This window comes from Canis aureus, chromosome 1 (assembly GCF_053574225.1).
Source record: "Canis aureus isolate CA01 chromosome 1, VMU_Caureus_v.1.0, whole genome shotgun sequence".
Taxonomy (NCBI): Eukaryota; Metazoa; Chordata; class Mammalia; order Carnivora; family Canidae; genus Canis; species Canis aureus.
Window position 1 is genome coordinate 71,771,037 of NC_135611.1, and position 25,111 is coordinate 71,796,147.

A 25,111-nucleotide genomic window follows, 5' to 3' on the forward strand; every position below is an offset into this window, starting at 1 on the left:
ATCTGAAGGGTATGAAATAGTTCATGGTGCTTTTAAGGAAGATGATTTTTTCATTCCCCGGTTCCCAGCATCTAACAGAAGGCTCTGCATGAAGAGCTCACAAACCTTTTACCAATCAATCAACAGCAATAATGCAGTGTGACAAGTACCATGAGAGAGGACAATGTTAACATATTTGTAAATTAGCTGTCTCTTAAGTCTTCCAAGCTAGTTGCATATCAGGATCACCCAAGTATCCTTTTATTTTCCTGACATTTTATTATGAAAAACATCAAACATACAACAAAGTTGGAAGGATTTGACAGTAAATACCCAACCTGGATCCTACCATTAACATTTTACTACACTTGTTCTAAGGAGATTCTTTAGAAAAATGTCAATTACCCAGCGCTGAGATTCTGATTCTAGAGCTCTGGGATGGGAGCAGACTCTATTTTTGTTTTTTCATTTTTGTTTTTAAACTCCCCAGGTGATTCTGATGAGCAGTCAGCCTTGGAAACCACTGCCTGAAGGAACTTGTTGCAATAAATAAAGAAGACAGATTTATAATTAGCCTAGCAGGGCTCATTCTTTGTGGGGGGATTAAAGTTCTGCTGGGTGCCTTAAGCCATTTTCTTAGACCACCAGCATTCCTAGGAAATGTGTCACCCGGTGTCAGATTTGTGGAGGTGTGGGCAGGTTCCTTGGAGGTGGCAGGTCAGGTCCTCCTTGCGTCAGAAGCGAAGAAGCAGCCAGGTCCTCTCCATCCCACTCCTCCCTCTGAATGTCACAGGAACTTGCCCTTTGGATCCATGCCAGGTCCTTTCAATATCCAAGGGTTTTTATGGGCTGAACTGTATATCCCCCTAAATTCCTATATTGAAGCTCTAACCCCCAGTACCCCAGAGTGAGACTGTACTTGGAGTTAAGGTCTTTAAAGAGGTAATCAAATTAAAATGAGGTCATATGATGGGCCCCAATCCAATACAACTGGTGTCTTTAGGAGAAGAGGAAATGTGTGCATACACACACTTACATAGGGAAGACATGTGATGACACAAGACAATGACCACCTACAAGCCAGAGAGAGGCCTCAGAAGAAACCAACCCTGACAAGATCTTGATCTTGGACTTCTAGCCTCCAAGACCATGAGAAAATAAATTTGTTGCTTAAGAACTCCGTCTGTGATACTTGGTTATGGCAACTCCAGCAAGCTTATACAGGTGTGAAGGGAAGGCACTAAGCCTGGGGTCAGATGGCAGGGCAGGCAGACTCGGGCTTCTACTCCCTACTCCCAGGAAACAGGCCTCCATCAACAAGTGGGCATGGTTGCAGGAGAAGGTGGCCCTGGCCCCAGGGCCCTCCCCATGCGGCTGCTGGGAAACAGGAACACACATTCTCTCCAGACCCTTGCTCCTCAGAGGGGTCTTCCTCACAAACACAAGGAGGTGAACTGTCTGTATGCCAGTGGTCTTCAGAGCTACCGACAGTCCCGCACACTTGTGGCCGAGTGGCCCCCAGAACACAGCAGAGTGACAGGGCTCAAGGACATCTGAGCCCTTCCACCTCAAACCTGCCCCTTGAAATCTCACCCACACCTGCCTTTGCTTCACACACCTCTCTCTCTCACAGCACAAAAATGGATCATAGCTCACCCTCCAGATTTTGAGTCCTGGGGCGTGGGTAGGTGCATTCCGGTCCTGTGCCTCTTCCTGCTGATCTTAATCAAGACAAATGACGAATTCTGAGTGGCAATAATGCCAATTGTGTAAAACAGCACTTTTGGTCAGGCAGAGGCTGTTTTTTATATTTACTACATTTAATATATTTTTTTTTAGCCTTCCTAGGTACAATTAGAACCTTGATGGGAACTTTTCTGACCTGCTTGATTATAATAAGCTGTTTCTCCAGGCCCTGATCCACCACCATCACTATCCTCATCCCCACCATCCAGCCTGGCCACACCTGCTTTCCACAGTTTAAAAATCTCCTTTGGCATTTCATTCCTTACCACGTTCTTCATTTGGCAAGGCTTGGCCCCTACAGGTCTTCTGGAGAGTAGATTGTCATCAGAAGGAGTCCTATGCGGACATCACTTGCAAGAGTAAACAACTTGCTTAAGTTTCGTTTTTTAAGATAGGGGTTGCATCGGTATCTTTCTCTTCCTGTTTCTTCTTGTCCTGAGATTGCTGTCCTATGAATACTTCATCACCCCCATGAACCTCCTTCCTCAGTAATCAGGTCCCGTGGAGCCTTTGGTTTCTGACTTTCCAGATCTCACCCCACCCCTTTGGTTTCCAAGCTGTTTGTTCAGATTTTTCTGTTCTGCAATCCTGTTTTACCTCTTGTTGCTGTATAAAGAATTCTCCTTTTACTGTTTCAGCGTATCTCAGCACTGCTATGCAATTGCTCATCCAGTCTCCTAATTCAAATCAACCACCTTTAAATATTCCTTACCCCTCCGGTCTTCATAGCCCTAATTCTCCAGGTTGGCTTGGCTGTGGGTATCTTCCTGACAGGAAGGAGGCAGAAGGTGGGGGTGGGTAATCATTTTAGAATTGGAATCCCTACACTGAACAAAATTGCTTTTTATGAGAGCTTGATCCGTCTGATCCAGGATCAAAGAATGGCTGACCTAAGATGAGTGTGTACAAGTGGTGGATAGCTTCTTAGATGTGGACAAATGTTTCTTCTGAACCCTCAATTATTCATTTGAAGTATTCCAGTTGCTGGAAGTTTCTCCGAGAGAGGGACTGGGTAAAAGTGTTTGGCACCCATATTTAGCAGGAGCCAGGGAAGAGGGGAACACAGAATGAAGACTGTGTCCACGTGCATGCATGTGCCCCTGTGTGTGTGTGTGTGTGTATGTAACAAGGGTAACAACGGTATCTCAAGTAGCAACAGATATTCACAAAGACAGAGCCAGGGATGACCTTGCCCAGCCACAGACTCGATTATACCCATGTGATTTGTTTCAAAGCCATTTCATAAAGTCCTCTCCTGTCCCCTCCTTTGGTATGTTTCTAATGGCTCCGTCTAGTCCTGCCTGATGCCCTGAAATCTCCAACTTTAGAATTATTCCTCTGGGTATGGTTCCACAAGTCCAAGTTAACTTGCAAAAATACTGTCTAGTAGCCTGGTCGACCATTAACACCTTGGTGCCAATTGGCTTATCAGACCAGCAGGCTAGAGCTGAGCTCTGGGTCTGGAAGCCTCTCAGTCATTGACACCTCCATGCCAAGTCGGTTATCAGACTGGGCAGCGCCAGAGGGGGTTTTGCAGGAAAGGGCACAAGCAACTTTAGAGGGGTGGAAGCAGCTGTTTGATGAGGAAGAGCCCGCCCTGGTGGGGAGTCTCAGAGAAATGCCAGAAGGTAACATATGGGGGTCTGGGCCCTGCAGAACACATATCTCACAGTTGATGATTTAACGTTTCTACCATCTTAGAGGGAAGAGAGGCACAGCACTGAGACGATTCACAAAGACTGATTTCAGAGGAAGGAAAAGACGGGCTGGCTGCTCTTGTCGGTAGAGAAAGGATTTCCAGTGAGTTCTCCTTGCTGACCTTTGTTCCAACCCCAAAGGCGGTCTCCCTGATTCTTTACGTCACCACTAGCCAACTCCAACTTCTTGCACTCAGATCAAGCTGTCTTCACTCCCAGTCATAAAGCATTTGACTAAAATAGGACATAATATGAACACATTCAGTCTTAACTAATGGATTAAAAAACCCACGAAATCTGGCTAGCTCTGTAATCTTCCTGTCCTGCACCATTAAGGGGGACAGGAAGCTCACACAGCTACAGGGCTCTTGCCTGAACAGACCCCTTCCACAGCCAAGTACTATTTTGCGTTTGTAATTTTGAGTTCCTAAAGAAGCCCCTACCCTTCCCAAACTGCATAAGCCTATACTAAACCTGGATCCACCCCTGATTATCAGCCTTGGCCACCTACTTGAGGAGCCTGTGCTCAAGCTTGCTTGCAGAGGGTGAGGTTGGGGGTGCCATTTTAATTAGGAAAAGCAAAGCATGCTGGAATTTCTCTGCAAAATCAGCATACTTACGACAAGCTATTGTGGGCCATTTTAATGTCCTTTGCTAAGCAGTTTCTCTTTTTTTCTTATCTTCCCCTTTCTCTTTCATATTCTAGACTACTCTATTTGGAGATGTATTTTTCCTTCCTCTTCCTTACCCCATCCAAGTTTATAGCAGGGTATGAATAGATCTTTTGATATGACACCAAAAGGTAGTGTTTCTTAGAGAAATGTTGATGGGTTTATTTTTCCAATTATTATGACTCTTAGAATCCATGTTCAGCTTGAATAAGTGGATAATATCCATTTAAGAACATTTTTTTCCTAAAGTCAATTGGTATGAAATGACTTTCTGGACCTACGTAATTCACAGGGCTGCCCAACATTCCAATGCTTAATTACTTAATGCAACTCAAACATAAGCACTCTGGAAACTGAAATAACCTTATTTAAAAATGGTATATCGCCTTTGGGGGAAGGGAGACCAACTGTGACTCCTAGGTTGGTTGTGTGTGTGTGTTTTAATATCACACACGTGCGTGCGCGTGCACACACACACACACACACACACACCTAATCACACTGTCAACCTAGGAGGAGGTGAGGAAAGGCTGGCTTTATTTATAGACCAGCCGGTTAACTCTTTATATTTTCAATAAATTATCTTACTTTCCCCCCATCTGTCATTCATCTATATTCATAATGTGGACCATTTAAAATAGCACCTTTCAGCCGTGTGTGAAACACAAGTCTACCCTGCAGGTTTGAGCAGATAAAATGTTCAACACTGTAGCAGGGTCTCTCCGGAACAGGACTTTCCATTTAGGGCAAGAGGCTAACAGCCCTTGGGCACGGAGGCACTTCCGTCTAACCCCATCACCCAAGCTTGCCACATTTGGGAAGGCAGCGTGGGTGGGAGCATTTGGGTGGCATACCCCAAAAACCACAGTAATTGGAAGGGGAAAAAAGCAAATATCAATTAGTAATTCCTCAGCCAGCTACCAATCTTGGTTTCCACGGGACTCCACCTTGGTCTCTTCAGAAGTAGCAGCTTCCCAGCGACCTCGGACAGAAACGACGCGAATCCACTTACTTCTCGGTGCGCTGAACATTTCCCCGGGGAGGCTCTTGTTATCTGCCCGGCTTCCCTGGCTCCCTGCCTCCCCGTCAGCCTGGGGCCTGTCAACCCGAATGCTCCCAGCTTCTCAGGGCTTCCGTGGGAATGCGAGCAGGAAAGGGCTTTGAGAATTGAGGACAGGCAAGGTGGTGGTGTTCCGCAGCGCTCGGGGCACCCCGCGTTTCTCGGAGCTCTAGGGACGCTGCAGCGCGGCTTCCCCGCGCCCCAGGCGACCCCCGCCCCCGGGTTCGGGCAAGTGGCTCGGTGTGAGCAAATGATGCGTGTGCCTGTGCGTGTGCGTGTGCGTGTGCGCGCGCGTATGTGGTGGGAGCGGCGGTGCGAGCGCGCAAGGTGGGGAAGGCGAGGTGGCGCGCCGAGACCCCCCGCCCCGCGGCCCCCCGCAGACAGGGCGGAGGGGGGCCGGGGCTCGCCGGAGCTCGCGCGACCCGGCGCCTCCCAGGAAGGCGGGGAGGGGAGCGCCTGTTTACCCAGGAGGGCAGTGCTGATAGCACGTTCCTCGAGTTTACTTTGCTTTCCTTGAGTTTATTGTAAAGGGGTAAAGTTTTCGGATCCGTCACGTGACCCTGACAGGTCCTGCCTATGGCGCGGCAGACCACCCACGCCGAGGGCCATGGAACTGCTTAATAGAAACAGGCTTGTAATTGTGAGTCCGCGCTGCACTCCGCCGAGAGCCTCCGGCGGCCCAGCGCGCCGAGGTTTTTACACTTTCCGTTCCTTTTGTAAAGACGGAGGAGGAGGAGGAGAAGACGAAGACGAAGACGGAGAAAAAGACGACGACAGGGAAGACAAAGAGGCCCGCAGCGACGAGGCTAGGGGTAGACGAGGGAAGACGGGGAGAAGACGGAGGAGCGCAGGACCAGGACAGGGGGGCGAGGGGGAAAAAGGAATTGATGTGAAACTCAAGCGCAGCGTCCGCGCCATCGGCACCCGCGCTCCGGGCAGGGCTTGACGGCCGGCTATGGTGAGTGCAGCCGCCGCCGCCGCCGCCGCCGCCGCCGCCTGCGCCCCGGGGCCGCGGGGCTGGGGGGCGGGAGGCCGGGCGCCCCGCGCGGCGGACGGAGGGCCGGGGCCGGGGCCGGGGCCGGGCGGGAGGGGCGGGCGGCGCGCCGGGGCCGCGGGGCTGGGGGCGGGGGGTGCGCCGCCGGGGCGCGGGAGCGCCGGCCGGGTCTCCACGCTCGCTCGCTCGCTCGTCGCGGGCCCCCGCCCCCCTCCTCCCCGAGGCCGGCCCCGCGGGGCGGGGAGGGGGCCAACTGCGGCGGGCCCGGCCGGGGAATGGCTCCGGGGGGAGTTCTCACGGAGGGGGTCGCCCGGGATCCCATTTTCACGCTTGAAAGGGTCGCCACCTTGGCTTCCGCTCCGCAGCCTGCTGGTGGCTCCCGACTCGCCAGCGGAGGCAGAGCTGGGCTGGGAGGGCGGGTGCGGAGAGTGACAGCACCGCGGGGAGCGTGCGGGCCGGAGCGCGCTCCGGAGCGAGCCCCGCGCTCTCGGGGGCGCCCGGGGAGCCCCGCTGGAGGGCAGGGGCGCGCGCTCCTGCTCCCGCACGCGCTCCCGCACCCGCACCCGCACCCGCACGCCCGGAGCGCGACGCCCAGGGCTGGCCGAGAAGCACCTTAAAAACCCAGCGCTCACACATCCCCCTCCCGCCGCCGTTGGTGGGAAAAGAGGCCAGAGGTGCTTTTCTGGGTTCAGGAAGGGGCCGCTGGTGGGAGATGCACGCGTTGACTCTTGCGCCCACGCAGTGGGGCGTTCTGGTGCCTGCCACCCATTAAAGAGGTCGGCGGCCAGCCGGTGCCGAGTGTGGCCTCATGGGAGTCCTGAGGCGGGGCAGGCTGATTCAAACCCCTTTAGACCCGATGCCAACACTGGGCCCACAGGACCTCAGAGACTGTACCTCTGGGATGACGTGGGTTAGGCCTCCAGATATTTAGGTTCGTGTTAAAAGTGACTCCTAGGGTGTGCTTGAGCGATCAGTCCCAAGTGTTCAGACCTCCATGCCCAACACCTAAGAAGAGCCATATGGATTGTTTTCTATGGAAGACACCCAGAGACCTCCCTTTTCCTAGACCTGGGAGAGAAGACTATCTTCTTCCATTTTTACCCTCTTTCCTCCCTGGGGAGGGGAAAATCTAAAAGAACTAGACATAAACAAAAAAGACTCACAATGGGCGGTCCTACATATTTCATAATTGTATAACTGAGGTCTTGAACTACAATAGTCCTTTTTCAGCATTCTGTGTGCGATTCTTTCTTCCTCCAGTTGTTCAACATGCAATTAATTGCCTTGACAAAGAAAGACAATGCTTTTTGGTGTCATCCTTTGTTACTGTAACTTATTATTTCTGGGTGGTACCTCAGGATAAATTGTTGCCTCAGGTGCATTGTGCACCCATGTTGTAAAACAAGGGGCTTTCAATTGCGAGTTTGTGTGTGTTCCAGCTGTCATCCAGCTTCCTTCCACAAGGCTGTGTAAAATGTCTTTGAGTCCAATATCTTTTTATATTAAAATGTTGAATCAAGGTGGACACCAATAGGCCCATTCTCAATTTGGGGTATTAGCTTCATTTCAAACTCACTGTGAGAAGTGTATCTAATTTCTGGTTATAATCTAGTCCTAATCTAACAAGCTATTTGAATAGGAGTTCACACCATTTGGAATAATTTTGTTGGTGGGGGAGAGGCTGCTTTTACAAATTGTCTTCAACTTTCTACAGATAGAAAAACTGATGAAGCAAATCAATATGGATTAAACTATCTGTCTTCCCTGTTTTTATCCTCATTCCTCTCCTCTCTCCCTCCCTCCCTCTCTCTCTCACACACACACACCTTTTATTTTCTCCCGCCTCTGCCACAGTGTATAAAGCCCTATTGAGACATGTAGGCGTGATGTGTAAACCGGATTAGCAGTATGAAAGAAAGACACACAATAAGCTGGAATTGTTTTACTTCCCTTTCATTTCTCATGCTTATATCTCTAATAAATTTGTTGCTCCAGCAGTGGGTCAAAGGGATCATGTTGCTCAGCTTCTTTTTCTTGCAAGACCCAATGGCAGAGATCACCAAAATGAATGGTGTGCCTTCTGCCAAATGCAAAGCTTGATATAGATATATTAGATGGGGAGATAGAGATGAGGCAAGAGAGAGATGAAGGGAAAAAAAAAATGTTCAGAGTCTGGGTCTTTCCAGACTACATCTCTATCCACTGGAGATAGATGTGGTTTGGGGGGGGGGGGGCACATCAGTACAAGGATCAATGCTATGTTTTCTTTCAAGTTCATTGTAGGCTCTGAACATTTTCTCTGTATTTGGTGACCAAAAGTTTTGGTACCGCATAAAGTCTAATTCTCCTTTTCAAGCTAGTATTTGAACCTGGAGTAATAAATGTGGAGATTTCTGGGACCTACTCTGGACATCTCCCCTCTACCACCCTTTGCCCCCATCCTAAGCTCACTGCTGGCTCAAAAAATGCCAGTGCTCCTGGGTTTGTGCTGTAGACATCTCATTTACTCCTTTGTGGGATTGGGAGCAGCTTCCCATTAAAGGAGATCAGGGGTAATTAGCAGCATTATTTTGACAAGTTGGCTAGAGCTGTTCCCTTTCCTCCAGTCCTGGAGAGGAAGGAATAGGGGAGGGAACAGAAGGTAGAAGGGGAAGGGGAGGAGAGTCATGCTTTGGAGTTTCTCATTCTGTGGCTGCTGAATCTTTTTTTTCCCCTCCCCCCTGAAACTTCTTAGACTCATTTTCTACCATCACCCCTTTAAGTAAATACAAAAGCTGCCAATGAGAAAATAATAAGGCATTCTTAGGGAGCCAAGAAAATGTGGTGGATGGTGGCATACTGGCTTGAGCGGAGTCAAAGTACCTGCTTTCAAGTGCTCAAGCTCTGGCCCATCACTCACATCCTGTACCTTGGGCTCCCCACCCAGAAATAGAATATTACATCAAATCCCCAGTTCCTCTCCCCATCGCAGCCTCTCAACAGGCATACTGTGGGACTTAATGTAACATTTGCAATTCTTTGCATTTATGGAAAAGAATTATTAAGCTCAGGCAAAATTATAACAAGACCCAGAGTCAACTTACTCGAATACATTTACCCCTTTATTCATTTCTACTCTGCAAAAATTAGCTAAATTACACTAGATCTTAAAGACCCATTTCATTGGATCTGAGAAACCAGTGAAAAGTTAAATCTCACCATGGTTTCTAGTTACCCAACCAAGTCCAGCTCCCACAATTGCTTATCGATGGAATGTCCGAATACAAAGGGCGGATGTTTCATTTCAGTGTTATCACTTGGATAATCAGATGTCATTTTTGAGATGTATGTAGTGTGGCCACAGATTCGAAGTACTGGAGCAGAAAAGGGGAAATATTTTTCATATTCATATTTTAAAAGTTTAAGGAAATCTGTTTGAAAACTACAGATTCCTATGAAGTCTTGGATCATAATGGGATGACCTAAATGACAATTGATGCATTGAGATGATGCATTCCCCTTTACCTGGAAAGGGGAAACAGAACACTCTACTGTTGCTCCAAAGTGAGCCAGCAACTCCTGCTGGTTGAAAAGGCCCAAGCTCTCACTTATTTGGTAACTCTCAGGAGGGGAGCCACACTCCAGAGAGGCCATTAAAGGGACTGTTCCCAGCAGACACCTTCACAGGCCTGGCTCCTCCAGCCAGCCTCATCTCAGGTCTGGAGAATTCTTATGGTTAGTTGAAGTTAACAAACCCGGTGTGGCGCAGCGGTCCCCTGCACAGGGCATGCATATTAAAGCCGACAACGCTTACAAATGTAAATAAGGGCAGATTGATTAGGAACAACATTATCGCTGGGAATGTCGCACTCGCATGCATCAGCAATGAGGCAAATTGGGGCCAGCCTCAGCCCCGACCACCCAAGTCGAGCAGGCTTTTACACTAGCTCCTCTTCCCTTTCTTAAAACGTTACAGAAACAAGGCCAATTAGATCCTCAAAGTAATTCATCTCTGTGTAGGAAAAAAGCAGACCACAGGGGAAGCGGTGGGTGGGGGTGGGGAGATTAAGATAGCGCTCGTTAGAGCCCTGGCTGCGGACTGCGTCCTGGAACCGATGGGTAGAATTTACAGGCAAGGACTATTGTCTGAGATGCTGAAAAGTTAACCTATCAAACAGCGGGTGAGGAGGCTGAGGGCGCTGAAAACCCGGGAGATCAATGTTCAAAACGTTTAGGAATTAAGTCAAACTGAGGGAAATGAGCCCGAGTGGAAGAGCTTTGCCATTCAAATGGTGCAGCAGTCAGAACGAGGATAGGCAGCTGCGTGCAGAGAGTAATAAGGACCCATGATGTGTACATAGCCTATCATTTCATTTTAGAAGTCCATAATCCAAGTAGCTAAACTGAAATTGCTGTAAATAAAAGACTGGGTGGCACAAGTAATGTTTGGTAAAAAAACAAACAAACAAACAAACAAAACGCTGTAAAGGAATTTGAAAAGACAAACATAGCAACCTATCACTACATGGTTACTTTGCTAGACAGCACGACTCAAGTATTAAAAAGACAGGTAAAACCAGGGGTACAACCCCCAACTCTCTGAAAAATGTCCAGTGGTAAGCACTTAATAGTTTGACTTGAAACTTCGTCTGCAGAACCGCTCAGTAAGAAAAGTTGGAATAAATCACCTTTCCTACTTTATGTTCTTTATCAAACATAATAAAGGTCAGGACATCGCTTCAAGATTAAACTTGCTATGTGTCGAGCCCAATCTTCCCGCGATATTATTTATTAATGTGTCACTTCAATTGCACGGTGCTTGCCTTCTCTTCTGGACTTTAACAGCCCTCCCAGAGCGGCGCACGGCATCACGTGCTCCTTCGGAGTTCCGAGTTTTGAATTTCCGCGCTGGCCGGGTCCTCCGGTCCTCCTCTTGATCTCGTAAACACCCTCAGACACCTCTACCGTCTTTGTCTCTATCCTGCGGGGCACCCGACCTCGCCCGGGGTGCTGCACACGTTCCGCCGGCTTGGAGTTCAGGAGACAGGGCCTCCCGCTGAATCCAGGAAGGAGAATAAGGCTAGAAGGAAGGTGGTGCGGCTGGATCGAGAGGAAGAGAAACGGGTGGAAGAGGAAGGAGCAAGGAAAGGGGAGACGGAAAGAAGGAGGGAGGTGGAAGCCACCAAAGAGGAAGGAAGAGGGCGGGGAGGGCGGCCGACAAGTCCCCCCCGGGAGCCGCGTGGGCGCCCGAGTGACCTGCGCGCGGGGCCGCAGTCCCCCCGGGCCGGGGCCGCGTACACCGGCCGCTGAATGGGAAGGGACCCGTGCGCTCGGCCATTGGCCGGCCGCGAGGAGGCCGCGCGGACATTGGGCAACGTAAGGGGGCCGGGCCGCCTTCAGGAATGTACTACGGCGCGTCCGGCACGTCGGTCCGCGCCGGCGGGGCGCGAGCCGTGTCTGGGTTCCTGGGAGGCCGCGCCGGAGCCTTAGAATCCGCCGGGCGCGAGCCAGGCGCACCGACTCCCCTACCTGCTCCGCCGGGGCCGCGCGGGGAGTCCCGGAGCTCGGGTGCGCGCAGGCGGACGCAGACGCGCGCGCTCAGGCCTCCGGCCGCCCCGCGCACCGCCCCGGCCCGGCCCTGGGTCACGTGGGCGCGTGGGCTCCGCCTGCTCTCTGCTCCTCCCCCTTTCCCTCCATCTGGGTTTCTTTCTTTCCTTTCTTTCTTCTTTTTTTTCAATGAACACACACCGTGTGCATCTTAAAGCCACACTGCCCCATTTCACGGCTGCAATCGGCTTCTGGCTGACGCGGGTTCCCCTCTGCAGTTCAACCACGTTTTTAAAAAAGAAAGGCAAAAATACTAAAACGAAACAGAATCGAGAGTGTGGGGGTCTGGTCCTTGTCTCAGGGAGGGACTTAATCCGCAAACAAGAAAAACAAGTTACACTCTTAATCATTTTTATGATATTTAAATAAAAAACGGAACTGTGTAGGGAGTTTAATTCGTCTCTGGCCCCAGGATCCACTTCAGAGGGTCGCGTGTTTTCTTCCCCAACGGGAAGCGAATCCCTGGGATGTCTCGGTGACACTGGCCGCAGTGTCCTGACAAGTCCTCGCAATCAGCGCACAATTTGTTTCGAATGAATCCAACATCAAAGCCTTTATTCTCCCCAACGTCACGCTATTATTAAATATAACAGGATGCGTACCAGTTTTTGAAAAAAAAAAAAAAACAAAACGTTTTAAACGGACTTTAAATAAACAAGGACATGTGGGCGATATGAGGGGGGAGTCCAAGTGAACCCCAAATAGGAAAACTTTCTTTTTTTTCTCAATGAAACAATTCCTTTGCTCCTGGCTGTTAAAAGGACTCTGTGTTTCTCTTTTACATATGTCATATTAAAGATTCAAATAAAAACGCCTCTGCTTCAGTGTCTCGATTCCACGTTTTTAAAACTCTGACTCCTTCAAACGGGGACTGTGCTGCCATGGGTATTGGGGTGGGGGGGGAAGGATTTTAAGAAAGGGTGGCTTTTCTCAACGTCCTTACTTTCCTCTTTAACTTTCCATTTTGTTTATCTTAATGCGAGGCGTTGTTCCCTGCGAGAGCCTAAGTCTTCTCTTTAGTTAAAAAAGAAAAGAGGAGAAAAAAAAAAAATCTGGCACACACTGGCGCACTATCCACCACCCTGTCATTATTGGTGCAGGCCTGGGAATTCAAGCCGGACCTCCCAGTGTTTGCTGCAGCTGGAGGCCAAGGTGCTTCTGAAAGGGTTTTCTTTGAGGAATTTCAGAAATTGTTTAAGCGCTTAAAAAAATATTACATTTCCCCCCCTGTCTATCGCGAGGCAAATGCTCGTGTGTGTGTGTGTGTGTGTGTGTGTGTGAGTGTGTGCGCGCGCGCAAAAGGCGTCTTACAAAAAGAAGACACTGTAGAAAAGAAAAGGAATAAGAAAGAAAAGGGAGGGGGAGCATTCCTTAATGGAAGTATTGCATGCAAGAAGGTTGGCGCTCTCGGAGGCTCCCCCCGAAGCCGGGGATGCACACACTGGGGTTGCCTACCTGGGTGGTCTCTCTACTTTGGTGAGCTGTTGCTAAGCAGCTAATAATAGTCATGTTTGCTGAGTAATTTCTGCCCTCCGCGAGCCAATCGCGTCGCAGAAACCCAAGCCATCTGACAGCCCCGGGGGCGGGAGCTCCAGCCTTTTTCTCTTTCGCTCGGTCTCTCCCCCTCCACCCCCTCCCCTCCTCCTCCTCTTTCTCCAAATGGAGAGAGTTCTTTTTTTTCTTCTTCCATCTCATCTATTGAATCAAGGAGCTGCTGCGGCCGCTGCCCGCTGCACACACACAGAGCGGAGTCCCCAGGTCCCGGGAGCGAGAGAGGCGCGCTGCACTGGGGCAGAATGGTCCAGCGGGTCGGCGAGGAGCACGAGAAAGCAGAGTCCGGGACCGAACAGCCACCGCGAGCCCAGCAGCCAGAGCCCGAGCAGCCCGAGCAGCAGCTTCAGCAGCCGCCACCGCCAGCAGCACCCGCCGCGGCAGGAGCGGCGGCGGCGGCGGCCCCGGCCAGGCAGCGCTGAGACCCGCCAGGCACCCACGGACCGCGCGGCGGTGGCTCCGTGCTCACCCTCCGCGGCCGCTCGCGCGACCCGGGAGGCGCCGAGGGAGCCGGCGCGGCCGGCGGGAGCCGCAGGGATTTGCTGGCGCTTTCTGCAGTGAAGGGGTCGCGGCGCGGGGCGGGGGGCGGGCAGGGGGAGTCGGGGATCTCGAGGAGCGCCGCGCGAGCGCCCGAAGGACAGGCTGGCTCCGCGCGCCGGCTCCCGCCCTCCCGAGAACTGGATGTGGGCAGCGGCGGCCGCAGAGACCTCGGGACCCCCGCGCGATGTGGCAATGGAAGGCGCAGGGTCTGACTCCCCGGCAGCGGCTGCGGCCGCAGCGGCAGCAGCCCCCGCCGTGTGAGCAGCAGCAGCAGCAGCGGCAGCGACAGCGGCAGGTCTGTCACCCGGAGCCCCAGCCCGAACAGCCGGCGGCCAGCAGCGTCCTCGCCGGCCGAGCGCCCGGGCGCGCCGGGAGCCCGCAGCGGCGGCAGCAGCGCGCCGGGCCGTCCGGGAAGCCTCGGTTCCCGCGGCGGCGGCGGCGGCGGCGGCGGCGGCGGCGGCGGCGGCAACATGGCCTCGGCTGGTAACGCCGCGGAGCCCCAGGACCGCGGCGGTGGCGGCGGCAGCGGGGCCCCCGGCCGGCCGGCCGGCGGCGGGAGACGCAGACGGGCCGGGGGGCTGCGCCGCAGCGCCGCGCTGGACCGGGACTATCTGCACCGGCCCAGCTACTGCGACGCCGCCTTCGCTCTGGAGCAGATTTCCAAGGTGCATTTCAGACTCTCTCCTCTCCTCCCACTCTTCCCTCCTCTTCCTCTTTGGGATCGCCCCCGCCACACACACACACGCACACGCACGCACGCACGCAAGCACTCACACACACCTCTCCAGCAAAAGCAGCAGACAAGTGGGGATTGAAAAATTCAAACCCTCCCTCTGGTCCTGGGAGGAAAGGGCTGTCTGAGGTCCGCAGGGGGTGGAGGGTGTCTGTGTGTGTGTGTGTGTGTGTGTGTGTGCGCGCGCGTGTGCACGCGCCCTCCCCGGCATGCCTTTTCCGGAGCACTGGAAAGCGGTCCACCGCGGACCACCTCGAGGGCGGCCGCCGCGCGGCAGCGCCCGGTGCCCCCGGCCCGGGAGACCCCAGCTCCCGCGCCCCTGCCCCTATTTGCAACCCAAACCCCTGTAATGCTGCCACATTTCTTAACATCTTGGAGGGGGGAGGCGGAGTGGAGAGAGGCGGAGAGAGGAAGGGGGGGAGGGAGCCGAAATAAAGGTGGTTTCCTTTTTTGGCAGCCGGTTTTGCTTTTGTTGAGCACGAAATCTCTGCCCCCTTAAAAATTATCCTTGGAAGAGGGCATCTCCCCTCTTCCTTTTCAGTTTTTGAGTCGCCTCTTCCCAGAGCCTGGGGGGAGAGGGAAAGTTGTAAACAAACTGCCACCTTAAGTCCGCGGTGCGGGTCTGCCAAGCGGCCGGGTTCATTGTGTTTACGAGGCTCGCTGCAATGTGTGGAATCCGGGGAAGGCGAGCACCCAGACGGGGGCCCGCCGGGGCAGCGGCCAGCGCCGAGATCACGCCGCCGCCGGGATCAGCCGCAGCCCAGCCGGGACCCCTGCCTGCGCCGGCCGGGGCCCTTCCCCCGTGCGCTTGGCTACTTTTTACGTTTAACCAGATGGGAAGGGAGAGGAGGGAAAGATCCATGTGGCTGCCCTCTTCCGATCACAAACACTGTCGTAAGTTGCAGATGGCTGCCCCACTTCCTAATTCAGCTCACACTGCGTCTCCCGACGCTAGGGAAGTGCGTCGCGAGTGAGCTCCGGCGGCCGCGCTCACCACGTGTGTCCCCACTTACTACCACCTCGGGCGGGGGCAGGATCGGGGAGCCCGCCGGACGGCGTCCCCAGAGTGCGCTCGGCTCCCAACCCCAGTCCCCAGCCCGCCGGGCACCCCGGGCGGTGAAGGATGGCGCCTGGCCCGCGGGGAAGCGACCGTGGCTTGGTCCTTAAATGGTGGGCTCCTCCGCAGGGGTTGCGCGGCCCCTCCCGTCCCAGCCCCGGTGTGAACGTTGCCCGTGCGGAGTGATTTCCGCCCTCCCTGCCTCGGCTCCCCCTTCCCTCTGTTCTTGCGGCCCTCATCCCCCGCGCCCCCAAGACCTCCGGGGATGCGGCGCGGGTCGCGCGTGGGGGCGCCCTGCTGTCGCCGAGGCGCAGCTCCCACGCTGCCGCCCGACTCCGCTTCCTGCGCAGGCCTCCCCACGCCGCTCGCGTTACCGGGCCGGCCTGGGCTCCAGGCCGCAGGGCACCCCCTCCGCACGGCCGTCGCGGGGTCCGCGGGCGGGGGCGCAGGCGGGCGGGGGCGCAGGCGGGCGTGGACCGCGGGCCGCGACTCCCCGGCGCTCACTCCTCCTTCTGCTTCGTCCTCAGGGGAAAGCTACTGGCCGGAAAGCGCCGCTGTGGCTGAGAGCGAAGTTTCAGAGACTCCTATTTAAACTGGGTTGTTACATTCAAAAAAACTGCGGCAAGTTCTTGGTTGTGGGCCTCCTCATATTTGGGGCCTTCGCTGTGGGATTAAAGGCAGCTAATCTCGAGACCAACGTGGAGGAGCTGTGGGTGGAAGGTAAGAGACCAGCGCGCCGCGGCGCCCTCGCGCCCCCCCGCCCGGGCCCCTTCGCCATCCTCCTCCCAACTGATAAAGATATTCGCCGAGCGTACACCTAGGGCCTTGCTGTGGCGACGAGAACCCCCTGCCCGCACCAGGGGGAATTGTTTATTGTTTGGGCGCCTGGCCCGGAGCCAGGCCCGCCCGACAAAGGCCGCGCTGTAATCGACTCGGGGCGCTGCGTTTCGCTAGGTGTTGTGAGAGCGAGCGGCGAGGGCGGGCCGGCGGGGGCGCGGGGCCCCTCCGCGGGACAGACCACTGCCCGCGCCCGGGGGCGCCCGGGGGCCCCCGGGGCCCGCCGCCGCCGCCGCCCGCCGCCGCCGCGCCCGAGACGCGGCCGGAGGAAGGCCTCCCGACTCCTGGCTCGGGGCCTCGGCGCCCTGCCCTTCCCCGCCCCCACCCACCGCGTCCAAAGAGAAAGAGGTGGGGGGGCCGAGAGAGGCCACCCCTTCGGCTGCAGGGAGTGCGCGCGCCCCCGGCGGCCGCCGCTCGGGGAGGGCGGGGGGCGGGCGCAGCGCGGGCCTGCGGAGGCGGCGGCGTGTGTGGTCCTGTTTTTGGACAGCTTTCAACTCTGGGGGAAAAAAACATTTGTCTCAAGGTACCAAAAAAAACGGGGGGGGGGGGGTGGGGAGGGAAAGAGTTGAAAAAAAAAAAAACAGGAAAGCATAGATTGGAACGCATGTTTGCAAAATAGATTAATGTTTCCTCGAGGGTGGGGGCTTTTTAAATGGAATGATTTCGGGGCAAGGCTGCGATTTGCAGCATGAGATAAGAAATGTGTTTTAAGAGCTCGGGTTGGGAGGGAGGGGCCACACAGGAGCTCTACAAGGCCTTCTACCAGTCTTTTATCCAGATTCCTCATTTTGGGGGTTCTTAAAGCCTTTTTTTTTTTTTTTTTCTTTTTTCAATCAGTTGTAAATTCAAAATAGATCCCCTCCCCCCTTGAGACGGGAACGTTTTACATTCTTATGGTGATGCGGGGGTTTTTGTTTTTTGGGTTCTTTTTATGGGTGGTGGTTTTTTAAATTCTTTTTCTGGAAAGTAGCAGTCTTGCTTTTTGGAAACATTTTAACCCCTAAATACTGCCCTTGGATATCGCTCACAGTGGGTTCGGAAGGAAGAATTGAGGTAATTATGTAGATGTTTTGAACCAGAATATCTGGAGCATTCCTAGCCAAAGCTGCCTAACAAAATTTGGAAGCCTAAGAGTTGTATTTTGTAATTACGTCAGTGATCTTTCAGGATGCTGTTGGAGAACTAGAGAATATTGTAACTTTGCCTTGTTTGTGAAGATTCAGCTCTGGGTGTTTTGCAACCTTATAGCGGAGTCTTTAATTGAGAAGTGACAATTAATAGTGCAAATAATTAAGACCAGAAAATATTATTTCTTTAAATAGGTTGGTGATATATACAAAAGTATTCTTTGTATTGAATCCTTGGGGGTAGTAATTTACCTCAGTTGAGCACTTTGGTGTCGTTAGTAGGCAAAAGAAGGGTTTTATTGAGCACCTAGGATGTCTTAGCACCGAGTTTACAGAGTACCTACCCTGTAAGGGTCATTGAAGTCTGTGAGACGCTCTCTGTACACAAATCCACACACTTAGAAATATTAGTTGGGTGGGCTTGCAGTAAATTTGGGCTCACAGTTGAAGTTGGCCATGAAAGTCAAATGGGAAGAAAAAATAAGCTTCTTTGGAAATGGTGAGGCAAATTAGGATGGCCTGGAGAGAGTGGTAGGGAGGCATGTCTGGGCAGGCCTCAGGGGGTCAAGCAAAGGCCCCAGCGGAGAAGGCCCCTGGTGTAGTGGGAGTAAGGTGCAGTGTGACTAGTGTGCCCTGGACGGTAGGACTGTACTTGAGAGATGTTATGATTAACCAGACTCTGGGGAACTACTGGAGGTTCTAGGACAGAACCAGGTGAGCTGAGGGGGCCTCCCAGCTCTGTTGGTCTGTTCACTTTATACCACTCGGATTGACACGTCTGTTAGGTATCAGTGGTGATGACAAAAGATAATTCTGTGCTGTTTTGAGCAAGATTTTTCAGTAGATCTTTAATAAGTTAAAGAGAAAAGATGTGATATATTTTCTCAACATTGTATATTTCTGGAAGCAACCATGTTTCTGCCTTACACCATTAGTTTCATTCAAGCCCTGGAAGGAGGAAGAACACCATCAGTCCATCAAGTCGCAATCTCACCTGAACTCTAGCTTAGGGAGAGAGTATGAAGGAGTGACTGACGCTTCAAACAGGACTCATTTTGCCAACTTTGGGCCTTTGAGCTATTTTTCTTCCCATTTCTGTTTTGGTAGCTTCAGCGTGTTCCACTGGTTCTTTAACCAAATGTTACTTAATGCTATCACTTGTTGCTCAACTACCATTACTGTTCATTATCTATTATCACATGCCTTACAACTCAATAGAGTAGCTGTCTATTATTATACTTACTTTTATAATGTGATAGTGTATGTGATGTTTTTACATGTAATAACAAGTATTGTTCCATTTTAAATGTCTACTTTGCCTCATAATGACTTAATAAGTCAACTTGGTCTCTTGATTTGTCATTCATTCACTCATTCATCATTCATTGTGTGCTAGTTTCTTCCCCTGCAGAAGAAGCATAGTTTCATAAACCCAAGTAAACACAACAAGAGATCCGATGAGGCTGCTATACCATTTCATAATTTTAACTTAAATTCAAAGAAGAGGTAACAGTGAGGAGGTCTTATTTATGATGTAGTAGGCTTGGTGTTCATATCAACAGTAAGTGGTGTAAGCACATGTTTTCAGGAGTTGGAATTTCCTGCTGTCCTAGACTGTAGCAGAGTAAAATGAGTAGCAACTCGGAATACAGGTTAATTTGTACTTTAATCTTTGATAAATTCCTCATCACAATCAGCAAAGAAGTCTGTTCGATGGTTGTTTTCTTAATAATGTTCTGAGCATAAACAAGGTTGCTACGCTAAAGAAACCCAATGAATAGAGATTGCATACTTCCCTAGTTAAAAAGCAACAGACTGAGAAAACATAAGAGATTTTAAGGGGAGAGGAATGCTCAGAGACAGTTTGGGAATATGCTTATTCCTTTGATTTTTTTTTTTTTTTAAAGGCATATCACACAAACTACATAGAAGTATACAAAGGCCAATGGAGATAGGTATATCTAGATACCTATACACAAGCACACATATATACTAGTTGACTCTTGAACACTGAGAAGTTTGGGGTGCCACTGACCCCAGTGCAGCTGAAAATACATGTACAACTTTTGATTCTCCAAAAACTTAATAGCTTATGTTGACTAGAAGCCTTACAGATAAAATAAATAGCGAGTTAACACATATTTTATATGTTATATGTATCATAGACTGTATTCTTAGAGTAAGCTAGGGGAAAGGAAACATAATTGCAAAAATCCAGAAGCAGAAAAAATATATTGACAGTACTATACTGTATAAAAAAAAATCTGCATTTAAGTGGATCTACAGAGTTCAAGCCTGTGTTGTTCAACAATATATATATCTTCACCTACCTTTGTGTTTGTGTGTCCACATGGACTTACTGTGTATATCCTTGTATTTGCCAAAATAATTGTTACCTTTTTAATGTAGCTAGCAAATTAAGTGGATCCACTTGATAGGCTGCATCATTGATTTGACTTTCATGCATCAACATGCTGGGGAAATGTGGCTCTTTATAAGACAGTTTGAATACATTGGCCACACTGTGCTGACCAACATAAGCTAGATAAGAAAGACTCTTCTATTTTTATCACATCGATGATAAGAATTCTTTGATTCTTATACACTGATTGTTGGAATCTTTGCAACAGCAACCAGTTTCTTTTGAGAAAGAAACTCCATGTATGTGTTAGGCGCTACCCTAGGTCTTAGGGTTATAGTATTTGCAAGTCAAAAACATCTATGTAGTTTACTTGTGACTGGAGTCATGAGGTTGGGTACAAGAGTCTGTGGAATCGTGTGGTGAACATCTGCCGTTCCTGAAATACACGTCAGTGATGGCAAGGTCAGGGAGAAACTAATTGTTACTTAAAAATATTTCTGCTGGGACGCCTGGGTGGCTCAGCAGTTGAGCATCTGCCTTTGGCTCAGGGTAGGATCCCAGAGTCCTGGGATCGAGTCCCACATCGGGCTTTCTGCATGGAGCCTGCTTCTCCCTCTGCCTGTGTCTCTGCCTCTCTCATGAATAAATAAATAAAACCTTTTTAAAAAAATATTCCTGCTGCACATGCTCTCTGTGCCTGCTCTGTGCCAGGTGCTGTACAAAGCTCCCGAGAGGGCTTGGTAAAGGACCACAGTCTCTGCTCTCAGAGGACCTGCCCCCAGCAGGATTCTACAGACCAGAGACAGGATGGCAGGACAGCAGAATAGCAGGGACGCCTTCCAGGACAGCCTGGACCTAGAGGGACAAAGCCAGGCACAGAGGTGGGGGTGCTGGGGCTCCAGGACCAAGGTTCAGACCAAGGGTGGCCTCCAGGAGAACTCCCAAGTGCTTGCCTCCCTCCGGTTGCTGAGGCTCCAAGACCAAGGCTCAGAGGACAGGGATGGCCTCCAGGAGAACTCCCAAGTGCATGCCTCCAGTTGGGATTCCAGGTCTGAGGTGGTCCTGAGGCCTGGAAAGCCAAGCTGCATGGCAGGAAGGTCTCTGAGGTGTCCAGGGCATGTGACTGAGTGTTTACCAGCTTTTCCTTTAGCCCTTCTTTGCCTGTCTCCTTCTCCATCCAGGCATATTTGGTCTTCTGTGCCCTCCCTGCTCCTGACACGCTTCACCTGAATTGTGCCCTTCTGAGCACAGAAGGGAAATCCTTTATTTGTAATCTTGCCCATTTCTCTGTTGGCTTTTCCTTTTTTGCTCAGCACCTTTTTTTTAAACTTTTTTTTTTTTTTTAAGATTATATATATTAGAGAGTGCATGTGAGAGACAGCGAGAGGAGAGAGAACGCAAGAGCCCCGAGTGCATGAGAGAGCAGGATAGGGAGAAGCAGACACTTAAAGACTGAGCCATCCAGGTGCCCCTTGCTTGGCACCTTTATCCTCCTGTCTCCCATAACATCTGCCCCCACTCTAACCCTCCCAGACACAAGTTTGTTGTGACAACTCTTTGGTGACAGAACGTTCATTTATCTTTTGGAGCTTCCCCCCCACCCCCACCCCCCAAGCTTTGCCCAGCCCCTGGCTCCTTTATGGCAAAGGGTAATTAACAGCCTTGAAATGAATCCATATTGCCTTGTGTTTGGTTATTAACATCTCTGGAGGGCTAGCAAGGGAAGGGGACACAAGTTGTGACTTTGATTTTTTTTCCCCCTAAGGAAACTTTTTAAAAAATGTTTTTAATGCCTGCTTGATGTTTTATAAGTGCTTTCAAGTTTGTTCCTTGCTAGTATGATGCCTTCAGTGTTCTTGGCTTGAACTCGGCAGTTGTAGGAGATAAATGAACTTCACCATCCTTTCTTTCGGTGTAGAGCAAGTCTTCTCACTATTGGCATTTTGCTGAATAATTCTGTATCACAGAGACTGCTTTGTGCATCATAGGATGTTTCACACTGTCCCTGAACTCTACCCAGTATATGCCAGTAGCAGCCTCCCAGTTGTGACAACTGAAGATGTTTCTAGTCCTTGCCAAATGTGGCCAGGGGCCGGGGGGTGGGGCAGAAGGGATGCACAAAATCACCCCAATTGAGAAACACTGGTTTTGATGATAGATTCCAATTGGAAGACCGGTGCTGTGCAGATGGAAGGCTTTTGTGATGATGGAGTATGGCTGCAAGTGCACAGCCATAAATGTAAAAGAATTTTCTTCTTTAAGATAATACTCCCTCCTCATCTCCATACTTACTGCTTTAGGTAACTAATGGTAACTATTTTTTATACTAATAACTTAAGTTTGTTGTTTTTCTTAGAATCACATTAAGTATCAAATAAAAATAACGTGACAAGTTGACAAGGGTTGGGGGTACAGTGTGGGTGGGGGCAAGCCATGGAGAAAGAAAAGGCTGTATATTAAAGTATTTTCTTCCTTCAGGTAACTTAATTTTGAAGACAGACCTTGTTGTATTTCAAGAACAGTAAGGTGAAGCTTTTAGCATGAGGATGACTTTGTAAAAAGCAGGAAAAAACACCACTAGACTATAAATTCATCTTGAAATAAGAGCTCCTTTTGGCAGCCAGTACAGTACATTCACTCTTCGGTGGTCTAGCTCTCCTCCAGATGCTCTTGCAAACCTCTTTTCCCCGGGTGCCCTTCTGCAGCAGAGCCAAAGGCACAGTGAGGGGCTGAAGTCTTGAGCCTGGATGGGCCACGTGGGCTCTGATTTCAATGCCCGTTTTCAAAGCTGTCCCCCAGGGCTGAGGTGCCTTTCACAAGGGATAGAAAGACTTTTCTTCTCCTTGGTCCCCTGTGTACTTTTAGAAGATGTTTATTAGGTAGGCATTGATTAGATTGCAAGAGCAGGTGCCCACATACAGGTGCAAGTAGTTGTGGTTTTTCTTGCATATCTGGAAAAAATGACTGAAAAATCAACACTCAGTAATCATTGCTTTACAATACCAAATAGCCTCAGGTGCCTTCTCCCCAGGGCACCTGACCCTCCAGGTCCCTCCTGTCTCTGTGCTGCCAGCCACTCCTGACCTTCCCTAGGAGTGTAGAAGCCAGTTTGGAAGCCAGTGACGGACTATATCAGATACAGGGACGGCCGCTCGGAGGCTCCAGAAGATGACAGCTTCCAGATGTACAAACCGCCGGATCCGTTTGTTTAGATTATGCACCACAGCTGATGGCGAGATTAACGCTGGCTGGACAAGCTATGGGAGATTTGTCTGGTTTCCACAATGCTGTGTTTATATTTCATTGGGATTTCTCCTTCAAAGCTGACCTCCCCATGACCCCCAGAGCTCTGTCCACTCTGGCCAAGCTGTAACTTGTCTGCCCTTTTCGTGGGGTGGGGGGGGGGGCGGTGTTCACAATTGTGCAGCAGAAGGGGCTGCTTTCCTGGTTTACCAGCCTGTGCCCCCCTCCTCCCTGCCCCGCTTCATGCCAGCTGTCTGCCCAGATTTAGCCCCAGAAGAGTAATCTTATCTTATGGGGGTGGGAGGTAGAGAAGGTGGAGGGGGTTTGATTTTAAAGGTCTTTTTAACTTTTAAAAGAACTATGGAAATATTTTAAAATTATTATAAAGGAAACCATATTTAATAGGGGCCCTTTTGCAGTAGTATAGTATTTTCTTTTTTTAAAGATTTTATTTATCTATTCATGAGAGATGCACAGAGAGAGACAGAGACACAGGCAGAAGCAGGGGGAGAAGCAGGCTCCTTGCAGGGAACCCAGTGTGGGACTCCATCCCGGGTCTCCCGGATCATGCCCTGGGCTGAAGACAGAAGCCCAACCGCTGAGCCACCCAGGCATCCCAGTAGTATAGTATTTTACCTCAGCGTTAGTTTGCTACCATTTTGAAAAAAAAGTACATCCCTAAATAATCGCCAGACCTGTGTGATTCTGTTATTATGATACTATTTCCTTTGCCCCTCACTGGCTCTCAGAGTCTCTTCTCCTTGTCCCCTTCTCTCCCTCTGACCCCTCTTTCCCCCAACTTACTTCTAAACTGCCCTAATCATTCTCTCCCAGTGGATCTCTGGAGTAACTAGTGTGAAATCTGAAATGGTAGTAAATCTGGTTAATCACAAACTGACGGGATGGAATTAGAAAATGTATTATTTCAAACCAGCTGTGGGAGATACCAAATGCAAAGCTGCCATTTTCGTCCTTGGGGTTCTTATCTTGATAAGGGTTGGTTCCTAGACCTTACTCTTTGATGAGGTCTTGTCAGCAGAAGATGTACTTCCCCTATTGAAAGGGTGTGGCATTTTTATGGACTTTTGAGGTGCCTCAGAATTCACTGACAAATGGAGTGCGAAATAAGTCTTGGTCCCCTGTGTTTAATGTGTTGTACGAAATATGGAAGAATTGGGCCCTTTCACGTTTCTTGAGATGGTAAGTGAAGTGTAAACCAAGACATTCCAACCCAAGGCACCATACTTCAGGTTTTCCCGGGATGGAACTCCCACCAAAACCAAAAGGAACATGGAGCTTGGATATGGATGGAAGAGGACAGAATTCCTTAGCCAAATTTTGGCCAACTCTGCCACTTGAGATGGTGCATCCACATGAGAGGTCCCAGAGAGCAGAGGAGTTTGCATATGAAGGACCTTCTAGGAGTTCATGAGGAGGAAGCTCCTTGGGATTTTCTTAGTGAGAACCTTTCTTGACTATACAGATACTGTGAGGGTTATCAAAATATAAGCACTTTTATTACTTGTTCTTTGCTTCCAAACTCTGAATTTGGGTCCTTCATGATAAAACCTAGTGTATTTGTTTCTCTTAAACTGAATTTAGGGTTGTTTTTTTCCTTTACATGGCAATACCTGTTTTTCCACATGTGTGTAATCTTTAGGTTTGACACAAATAATTTCATCTTCCAAAACCATGGAATGCTGCCATTGAGAAACCCCTCTTCTGTTGCAGAGAAAGATTTAGAAAAGATGCATCCTGTCCCCAGTCCCTTCAAGACTATGACTGTTTTGTTGTATTTGGGTTTAGAGCATAGTTGGAAAAACAGCTGTCACATGTTAGGGAAACTTGTGTCGTTTGGCGGGGAGGGGGGGGGGGCAATCAGGTACCTGCTAATGAATGACAGGTTTGTTGTCGGAGAGATTTATAAT

At 50.5% G+C, this 25,111-nt stretch overlaps 1 protein-coding gene and 1 long non-coding RNA gene across 8 annotated transcripts in view; one reads left to right on the top strand and one right to left on the bottom strand.

Annotated features, from left to right (window-relative positions):
• The first annotated feature begins 5,980 nt into the window (after positions 1–5,980).
• Positions 5,981–25,111, top strand: part of PTCH1 (patched 1) — a 70,598-nt gene continuing 51,467 nt past the window's right edge. For 2 of the 7 annotated variants that reach the window (XM_077904074.1, XM_077904064.1), the window contains exons 1-2: positions 14,295–14,489; positions 16,142–16,334. In XM_077904074.1, the coding sequence (XP_077760200.1) occupies positions 14,295–14,489; positions 16,142–16,334 (388 nt within the window). Of the gene's footprint in view, positions 6,112–14,294; positions 14,490–15,221; positions 15,452–15,573; positions 15,728–16,141; positions 16,335–16,872; positions 16,975–25,111 lie in introns of those variants that run through there. The other 5 variants (XM_077904082.1, XM_077904111.1, XM_077904091.1 and 2 more) reach the window with 5 other exon arrangements.
• On the bottom strand, positions 9,062–11,736 carry LOC144317531 (uncharacterized). Its single transcript, XR_013383535.1, has 2 exons — positions 11,656–11,736; positions 9,062–11,226 (listed from the first exon to the last, which is right to left on the bottom strand). It is a non-coding gene; the product is annotated as an uncharacterized LOC144317531 (long non-coding RNA).